The sequence below is a fragment of the Orbicella franksi genome, chromosome 8, assembly GCF_964199315.1.
Source record: "Orbicella franksi chromosome 8, jaOrbFran1.1, whole genome shotgun sequence".
NCBI lineage: Eukaryota > Metazoa > Cnidaria > Anthozoa > Scleractinia > Merulinidae > Orbicella > Orbicella franksi.
In genome coordinates, this window is record NC_138152.1 from 21249472 (window position 1) to 21259471 (window position 10000).

A 10000-nucleotide genomic window follows, 5' to 3' on the forward strand; every position below is an offset into this window, starting at 1 on the left:
AGCTTGCGGAGCTGGCTGACCACCCATCCAGTCTACGACCAGCTTCTCGTCCTCACTACACCAGCCAAATCCCACTGGTGATGGGATGGCTGAGCATCTTTGTAAACTTCGTCTCCAGACAGCAGCCTGGTAGTTTGCTCGTAGCGAGTGTTTGTGCAGCGTATCATTGCAGGGTGGCAGCTGGTTGGAATCAACGTCTCCTCTCTTCAAACAGAACAGTCGATATCGCAGCTCATTGATGTCGCTTGTCCCAGGGTTGCTGCAGTACATGGCACATGTAAATTTCTGAAGACTATGGTACAGGTGATCAGACATATTCCAGAACATACCCAAATGCTGGAACATCTCTTGAAATTCAGCATTTTGCTTTGCAATTCGATAACCTGCAACCTTTCCCCGTCCGGCAAAAGCACTAACAGTGTCGCGCCCTGTGAATGCATGAAAGCCCGACAGTGATCTGCATACACTTGCTCCAACCCTCTCAACCTACTCTCGAGATATCGATGTACTTGACTCTGGTCTGTGAACCACTTTTAATGAATACTGAAGAAGGAATAAAGCTCTTGAAGGCCAAAAGAAGTACCAACACATCAGTGTCTTCTGATACTATGACGACCGAAGCAAACCTCGATTTAGCTGGCTGGGCTGCATGTAAGAGGATTCGGGTGTCAGCCTCCTCTTGGGTTGATTCGAGCTCACTGATAGGTTGCATTATTCCAGACGATAATTAGTAACATGTTTCGCCACACGTGACAACCAGAGTCTTTCCAGATAGCTTCTCTGTGTACTTTTCTTTCTTCCACTCGCTGGTTACAAACACTATGAAAGCTTGTTTGTTCTTTGAGCTACACAGGAATCTTCTCCACTGTTTAACCTTGTGTTCGGCTTGAATATTGCGGTATTCGCTTCCTAAACCGTCACCCCTGTTCTCTCTTTCGGCGTTCTTTATGGATTCTTCTCTGTAATCATCGAAGACGACATCAATCCTGTCACTTGTTCCACCTTCGTTTAGAACTCTGCAAAGAAGAGTTTCAGCAACTGCCGCAAATGTCTTCTTATCACCTTTCAAATACTGGACAAGAGCCATCCCATCTATTACACATGCTGAGGGTTGGGGAATGGCATCTGCTGCTTCGACATTTTTATGCAGTTCTTTAGCCAAGGACGCTTTATTCGTCTTACGCATCAAACCATCTGCGGTAGCTAATGACCAAGGGAGTGGTCCGAGAGGATGGGATAACACTTCTCTCATCTGTAAGTCTGTGCTCTCTGCGATGACAATCATTTGAGCAAACAGTCTTCTGTCGGCCTTGATGATCACTTCTTGGTTCTTACCAGCTTTAACTGATACCTCCTTATTCAAGTGAGTAAAAGTCGTCAGCTTAGCTTTCGTGATTGAATCATGGAACTTCACTTTGGGTGGATTAGACTGAGGTCGCTGCTCTCGGAATGCTTTGTAGGCTTCCTCTCCTTTATCTTTAGCTTGTAGCAAGTCGTGCTCTACATCAAGAGTAGCAACTTTTCTTGTGGAAATACAGACGAGGTCTTGAAGGTCAGGGCTGAATTGGTCGAGCCAAGTGTTTTGAAGAATTGACACTATGGATTGAACATCAGCTTCATCTCTTTGTATTCTTGTTGGTTGTAGATCTTTGTGTTGGGAACAAGAACTACTGATGTGCAATATATCTTTGAGTTGCTTCAGGAAGGTGCTCCGGTATTCAGCGACCAGGTAGAATTTGTAGGATTTCACGTGCGAATTTTTAGTTTTGCTTGCCATTTATGTATGCAAATTACTACTATTTAAACGCTACGGTTTCCTAGCGCGCCAATCTTTTCAACGTTTTCTCTAGCTTCAAGTTAATATCGTTGCGGAATCTATTCTACCTAGCTTCACCGTCTTCGCTACAGTCAGGAAACATTTGTGAGTCTTTATATTCTGTCCTGTATTTCTCATATCGCTCGGCTCTTCTTCACATGTATTTTTATTTATTTTTCTAGTCGAACCTCGCTCGCTCTATCTTTCAATTTCCAGCGGGCTCCTCGAGTCTCTTCAACAGAGCGTGAGTTCGAAATCTCTAGACGTAGCGTCAACAAGAACTGTAAGCTACAGAATTTGCTTACTGCATTAGGCCTTAGACTGAAACCTTTAGTTCCTCCTGACGTTTGAGTGTTTTTGTTGACAGTCTCCTCGCACGTCTGATCAACAGGTATTCTCCCAGAAGGGTTGTCTTTGCCAATCTGAACAGAAAATCCTCCGGGTCGCAAGTATTCCAGGGTGTCCGGATGCTCTGCTGGTAGATGTGACATTTCATGCAGATATGCTGAAAGGTACCTGGCGTAGTTAAGGTTATCATATGCGAAACACCACGGTACAATTTCACTGATATATGAAAGGTGAAGATCCCAATCTCCCTCCCGAGATCCTCTTAACAGACCAAGTAATATTTCCACCATGTCAACATAAGACATCCAGAACTTCGATAGCTTCCCATTATCATGTCGGAGATAGCTCGTATACAAGCAGAACAGTTGCGATACTTCTTCAAATGAGGGACTCTCCACTGTGTCTTTGAATTCTTGTTCACATGCGTTATCACAGAGCGCTTTCAGTCCTTTTAAAAACGCATCAACAGTAGGCTTCTCCTCTTTATGATGTTCCTCAATCCAAGAGTTAAATCCCATCCATGCTAGCCTGTTAAGAGCTTCATAAGTGAGCTTGTGAAATCGTTCGGTACGATTATATGTACGGCCTTCTAGAACACCAGCCACAGATCCTTCAGCAATTACTCCAGACTCGACTATTACGTCTCGTAAACCAGCATCTTGGAAATGCTTTCCGATCACTGACAAGAAAGTGCAAATGGTATGGAACACACCCATTCTCAACACAGGGTCATTAAACTGTGCACTGTGTTTCCACTTTATCTCAGTAGCTTTAGCATACAGTGCCTGATCAAACACAACAACTATGCTTTGGAGGTTTAAAGTTTCCTTAATCTGTAGGGACTTGATGAGGACTTGGTACACAGCTGACATTCGTCGTTGGGCATTGATTGTTGGAAGATAGCCCACGTTATCCTTGGCAACTTCTTGGTTATTACGCACCAAAATATTGAAACCAGTCCAACCAGGAACAGATTGCTTCTGACTTGCATGAATGCGTACTAAAACCCATAGCAAGTTCTTTCTCCATGCACATTCCATGATTTGATTTAACTTCACCTCCACATATCCTCTAGTATGGGGCCCACAGCGCTCGCCGGCAGTATAGATAGGTACAGTTTCATTGTCCACAGACTCGATACTTCTCTTCGATTTCGCAATTTCACAATTTCACAAGACAACCATCAAAATGCTGATTGTTTAGTTATGTAGCTACTTGTTATAGCTTTTATTGAGTTTTAAACACATACCGGCTTACAAACGATGAGAATTAATGATTAAGGCAACACAGTGCTGGGCTGTCGAGTCCATGTAGATCTCGAAGGACTGTAAGTTTTTATATAATTTGAGGTTCAAAATATCACTATATCGTCATAAAAATGCTTATTGTTTAGTTATACAGCTAATATTTTGTATATATTGTTGATTTCTAATCAGATGTCTACTTAAAGATTATCGAAATCAGTGAATAAGTCAAACGCACTTACCCGCCGTGAGGGTCGCCATCTTGAATTTCCCCATAATGCATTGCAACATTTGAAATAATCCATAACTTACTATATCATAGCTTTTAAAGAGGTAAATTGAAATTTGGTTCTTAAAAAATTATTTGTGTTCTTTCTTGCTGTATTTATATGTGTGAAGACTATTTTTGATCCAGCTTAATATTTTTAATATGACTTTTGAAAACAAGCCTCGTTTTCATGCAAAAGCGAATTTTGGTGATATTTCAGCCAATAAAATATACAACAAAGCTACTCTTTAGGGGTTGCTATCATAACATCTTGTAATCACCCCCAACTTAGCTTCAAATTTGTCACACTCTCAGCTGGTCCCTCTGAGTGGTACATCTGAGAGGGTCTGGCCCATGGACTATAACCTTTGTTATACAGACATGGACCTGTAGATAGTTATGCCTAAAAACCCGTTAATGCAGGATAACGGAAAACAATATAATTTATATAACCTAGCTTCAGAGACGTCTGAAAACCTCTTTCATACCTCATACAGCCGTGGTCAAAACATCATGGGACAGTTATGAAAATTAAAAGAGAAAATGCACTTCGTTAAATAAACTCTGAATCCACCTCTTAAAAACAGGTTGGCAATGTTGTTAAATAAACCATTTCTATTGCTCCCTCCCTTCCCCAAGCAATGTTGAGTCTATCGAAAATGACTTGAATGCCTGACATCAACATTGCCTCGGGGGGGGGGGGGGGAGTGGGAGGGGGAAATTACGTCATTTTTCTGGGTTATTGCCTTTATGTCCCAAAAGTTCTGGCCAGGGTTGTAGCATCCCGCCCCAAATGTGACCATTGCGGGATGACAATATTTTAAGATTGCAAGATAGATCTTACTCCTATCTTTGTTTAAAAAAAATATTCAAAAACATATTGTTTCTACGGGAAGTTATGGACAAAATTGTGTCTTCTTCGCTGATTGCCTTTAATGGAATGTTGACAAGTCATTTGACAATCTGTCAACACATCATTATTATGTTACATACCATCCTTGTTTCGACACGCAATTTCGTCCCGGCCAAACAACGCAACAATATTTTCGAGTTGTTTTCATGTCTGCCAGAAAAAGCGAAAGCGATCGAGCTGCCCTTTTGTACCAAAGGGATCCGTAAAAAGAAAACAATGAAATTTTTTGACAAGGATTGGGCTGACAAACTTGCCGCTAGCGACAGAGGGTCCTGTCATAAGCAGCACGAGTTCGAGGAAGGACAGGATTTGGAGGCGTTATCCTTCTGAGACCAACTTTGACAAACAACGTAATTATTTCCTCGGATTATGCGTCTCGTAGTCCATCGAGTATAGACGTGTACAAGACGGATTTGAATGACGCACTACCAAACATAGTTTGACTAGATACATAATATGTCTGCTGGTGCCTGTATTTATCCTAGTCGAACTAAGTGTCTCCAGTATGAAAACAAGGATCATCGCAAAGGTTGTGAGACACTCAAAAACAAATATATCCCGCACCGGAAGTCGTGCCTGGCAATTGTGCGCGGTAATTTTGTGGATGTATTCGTCAGTGCTGATCATATGGACCCGGAAGCAATTTGTATTCTTTCCTATCCAGTTTATTACCATTCTTACCCAGCTGCTCGCATCTCAGAAAGCATGACTTCCTTAGGATTTTCACTGGAGTCAGTGGTTCTTGCTTTGTTCCCTGCCTTGCGTGTCGGCGTCGCGTCTTATTCTTCGTCGTTTTCTTTTCTTTCCGGTTGCCTTTGTCCTCGTTTTTCGTTTGTTTAGGCATTGCTAACGCTGGTTTGGCCTATTCATAAGACAATTTACCAGTCAGAGGAATGAAAACTCCGGAAAAGGGGATGAAACACTTCCAATTCTACAGTAACAACTTACCTTCGGAGCGAGCGACCCAACAGCGACACCTGGTAGACTGACACCTTGTCTGGTCAGCATTTGAGCGCTATTGTTATGGAGTAAGTTGAGCCGTTGGCTTGAAAACCGCAGGTAATTACTTTCACGCCTTGTTGTTTTAATCTCATTCAACCGGAAGAACTTCTCTGAAACTGTTTCGCTCTTTTTCTCGAAACTATATTTTCAAGAAATTGAGCGCACGTTTTAAGTTCGCGTGCATCGAGTTTACAACCGTTTTAGCTCAAATTTGGCGAGAATGTTCCTATATAATGTGGCTCGAAAACCATGTTGGCGTTTTTGGTGTTTCTTGTTCGTTATAGAGTTATAAACAAATGAACGAACAGGAGGGATATTTTTTCGAACCTCGAAGTTAAACCGGGTGTAAAAAACAAACCAGGCAAGATGACAAAATTCGCCGACACGGTTTTTGAGACAAAGGTGTTAAGAACTCGGCGCAATGTTTGTCTCCTCTAGATCACTTCCGACTGCACAGGAACTGAATATTGCAAGCCATGTACTTTTGCAAAACGATCGCTATACTTTCAAGGCATTTACCTTTTTCTTTCAATAAATATGGTATGGTAATTACCATTTCTTAAGCTTTCAGAAAATATACAGCTTGTTAGGTTTTAATTTATCGTCTCGCCTTAAAACGTTGCTAACGCAAAGCGGTCATTTGGGGTGGGATGCTACCTTAAACTTAGCTCTCAAGCTGAGCGTATGTCCACGTTAAATAAAGCATTCATTCATGCAGACATTCAAACGGTACAAGCCACTATAAAACGGCCTTAGATGGCGGATGTTCGAAAGCCCTGGGGCGGGGGTCTCCTATATGAAAAGGTCAGGGATGCTCGTCGTCTCGGGTACAAATCATGGATTCTGGCCTCACTTAGGGTGTTGACGACGAAACGTCACCACATTAACTATTAAAGTATCCTTTAGGTTGCACTTGATTAAAAAAGAAAATGGTCTCATTTAATCTCTGTTTTTAGGTTTGATTTCCGCTGATCTCTCGAGTACGCGAGTCAGGTCTGCAAGCGCGCGCAGGATCCCTCTTTAAACAGTGGCTAGTAGTCGAACCGACTACTCAGTTGATCAACATTGTTGTTCTGGCTACCAAGCCTTTTTCCTACTAAGTGTAATTCTCTTAAGGTATAAGTAAACAAGGACCATGGACATGTTCGTGGACCAGTTCCAAAAAGCGAAAAGAGCGAAGAACAAATACAAACCCATCAATGAGCGAAGAAGCGAAAGTTGGCCTGGGCAGCGTCAGATAAAAGATCGTACTATCTGAAGTGGTCTGAAGATTCTGACTCCGAGTAGGATGAAGCTATAGCTATCCGGTCACGTGGGCATTAAGTCAACAGAAGAGAAAGGTTTTGTATTAAAAATTTGGGAACTTGACAGCAACTGACTGTGATGTTGACGATGACTCTTCTGGTGAGTCCGATACCGACGGGTCGTCCGACTCATTGAATGTCATCCTTACACAGTTTCTCTGTCGCGCTTTGGTTTGTTTTGGTTTTTTTATCATTATTATTTCTAGCGTTCGTATCCTTCTTCGTCTTCTCCCCCGCTTTGAGCACAATTCCAAACAGGAGTAAACTTTCCAAGCTCTGATTGGCTCAGTTATCTGAGAACGCAGTGTTAACGCAGTTTTTGAGCGGAGTTTGCTCGCGAGGCAAGAGATTTCTCTTAGCGCTGTTTTCTAGAATCAATTTTTTCGCCTAAATAAAACACTTTAAAAAGTTATAACTCAAAGGGAATTTGTCAGATTGCCCTAAAATCTAGACGGTAGCTAGTTTAACATATAAACAACAAAAAGATGATTTGTCTGAGAATTGCTTATTTGGAAACCTTTTTCCTTAGAGAGTATTTTTTGCACGATTACTCTACATTTGTTTTATCTATTTCGATTTTCACCGCAATTGAATATGGCAAAAGGGAGACACGTTTTTTTAAGGCTTTGGGCCCGGAAACTGAGGAACAAATTAAAGTGGCGAAAAGCAAAATTCGCTTTGACTTGTAGCTTTTAAAAGCTGATTCGGCCGATCGCATTTAGTTTTCGTGAAAAATTCGGCAATTCTTTTATTTCAAAATTTCTGGTATAGTTCACGATAGCCAGCTCTATAAGCGTTAATTTGATGAAGAGGTTTAGGTATGTACAGTTTAAACGGACGCGCTAACTCGTTGGAAACGAGACACTTCTGAAGGTATACGGTAACCTTAATACGTTTCGAGGTTTTTAAATAAGTGACAGATGTCCCTGCTAAACCCTGAATGAACGGCAAATGTTAGAAATTGCAGACAGACGCTGCCAGCCCAAACAACAAAAAGGGAGTTTAAGCAACTACGACAGCAACGTCAGGGACAACATTAATTGATAAGCGACTGTACATTCGACTTAAAAATCTCGCAAGAATTTAGATTCATTCAGTTTATCTATCACTGGTGCCCATGGTACAGTGATAGACAAACATGCAGGTTGCATGGTGCCCAGTTCTTCCGCAGATGTTACTCGCGCGTTTTATAGATATTTTCGTGGAAGATTTGCTTATGTTTTGTTTGCAAGGCGAAGGAAAACTTCCAAAATGTGGGGATGTCTATGATATTTCAATATCAAAGAAGACAAAGAAACAAGGAGCTTCGGCGCTGGCTATGTTTTAATACCGGTTTTGATAAGTGACAGACGACCCCTACCAAGCGATTAAAAATGAATGAACGACACATGTTCGAAATTGCACACAGACGATCCCCACCCAAACAAGAAAAGGGAGTTTAAACAACGACGACAGCAACACCAGGGACAATGTCGATTAAAATTAAAACTTTATATTCAACCTACGAATCTTGCAAGAATGTAGATTCATTCAGTTTGTCTATCACTGTCAGAAAAACCAAAAATTGGCCCTCGTAATTTACGTCCGCTAGAATACTCAGAATGTGGTAATTTCACGATTTTGTTTTGTAGAGAATGGCAAAGAATAAACAAAGAATTAGAACGCACGAACACAGGCATTGTACTCGTTGCCATTGCCGTTGTGGTCTGCTTAAACTCCCTAAAACCGAATGAAAGGCAGAGGAATAAACAGTCAAACCAGCACAAAGGAAACGAAAGCCCAGCCACACGAAAAAACGGCTGAGAATGTAAAACTGAAAACATCTGTGCCGTTAAACCTTTTATGCAAATCAAAACGTATAAAAGGACTTTTCATCACATTTCCCGCCTTTTCGTCTCAGGTAGTTTCGAGAAAGTCGCTTGGGCTGTCCATTCATCGCCAACAGGATTTGCTATTTGACACTCGCACACAGTGATATTCATTCTCTTTATGGAGATTTCCTCCTTTTTGTTTGTTTAATTCATTCGGTTTGGTGAAATGCTCATTGGTAAATTTCTTTAAAGTGCCCCTGAGACGAAAATCAATACTTTTCTTTCGCGCATGTTTCCTCATAGAATATCTATTTATGTTAAGTAGTAACTATATTTGCCAAAAAACACGAACATCAAACCTTCTATCCTCAAAATTTTCGGCTCTAAAAGTCGCCTTAAAGGCGTCCGCCATTACGAAAACTCGTTCCAGATGAGCACGCAATTTTCCAGCGGACTCGTTGGTTGTGACGTCAAAGGCTTCACGTTCATTTGCAATCAATCGGTCGCTGTCTTAGCTGCTTTTGTATCGCTGTTGTTGTCTGTTTTGTGGTGTTTTTGTGAAATGGCTTGTGTCTCCAGAGACGAAATTTCGGATCATTCCTTTGAAAGTACTGAGGAACAGTCTTCCGAAGCCTCCGAGGATAGCTTCCATTCAACAATTGATGACTTTTTGCCGTACGATGAAAACTTGAAGCCGATGGCAAACGAACAAGAAGCAGCCGCTTATGTCGAGCAAGTTGCCCGGGAAGAAGAGGAAGAGGAGATTCTTTGGAGCAGGTTTTCCGGGGAAGAGCGGGTAGAAAGTTGGTCTGTATTACTATTTGTTATATTTTTGACGCTGATAGACGGAAATCTTACTCATGTACCGTTCATTTAATTTTATAGAAGAAAGTGCTTACTCGGTGATTTTATGCAGAAATTAATTTGCTCATAACGCTTGGGCTGCACATGGCTGTATATATTCAAGCGGTATTAACGGATCTTTTTCGAACCATCACTCTAAATTTTTCCTGCCTCTGTTTTAGGTGCAAATGTTCAAATTGTTCGCTAGAGTTTGTGGTGAAGCACGAGGAGTGTAGATGCTGCATGGAAGTGATCAGATGTGTTGAAAGGATGGAGGAGTTAGAGAGGGAAGGCGACTGCATTACTTCGCATCCCGGCTTCTCTGATGTTTGTTTGAATCGCTGGGTGCTACACACTGCGTGCATAGGCCTTAAAACCAAGAATAAGAAGTCCTACACGACCATCTTGGCTCAGGGCGACCCTGCTGAGCACGAGTAAGTTCTGTCTCAAA

At 41.6% G+C, this 10000-nt stretch overlaps 1 protein-coding gene across 1 annotated transcript in view; it reads left to right on the top strand.

Annotated features, from left to right (window-relative positions):
- Window positions 1-8615: 8615 nt before the first annotated feature.
- Window positions 8616-10000, top strand: part of LOC145495809 (uncharacterized) — a 1875-nt gene continuing 490 nt past the window's right edge. The window contains exons 1-2 of the mRNA XM_081475391.1: window positions 8616-9513; window positions 9732-10000. The exon at window positions 9732-10000 is cut by the window's right edge and continues 490 nt beyond it. Of these exons, the coding sequence (XP_081331517.1) occupies window positions 9137-9513; window positions 9732-9987 (633 nt within the window). The 5' untranslated portion in view covers window positions 8616-9136 and the 3' untranslated portion in view covers window positions 9988-10000. The remainder of the gene's footprint in view (window positions 9514-9731) is intronic.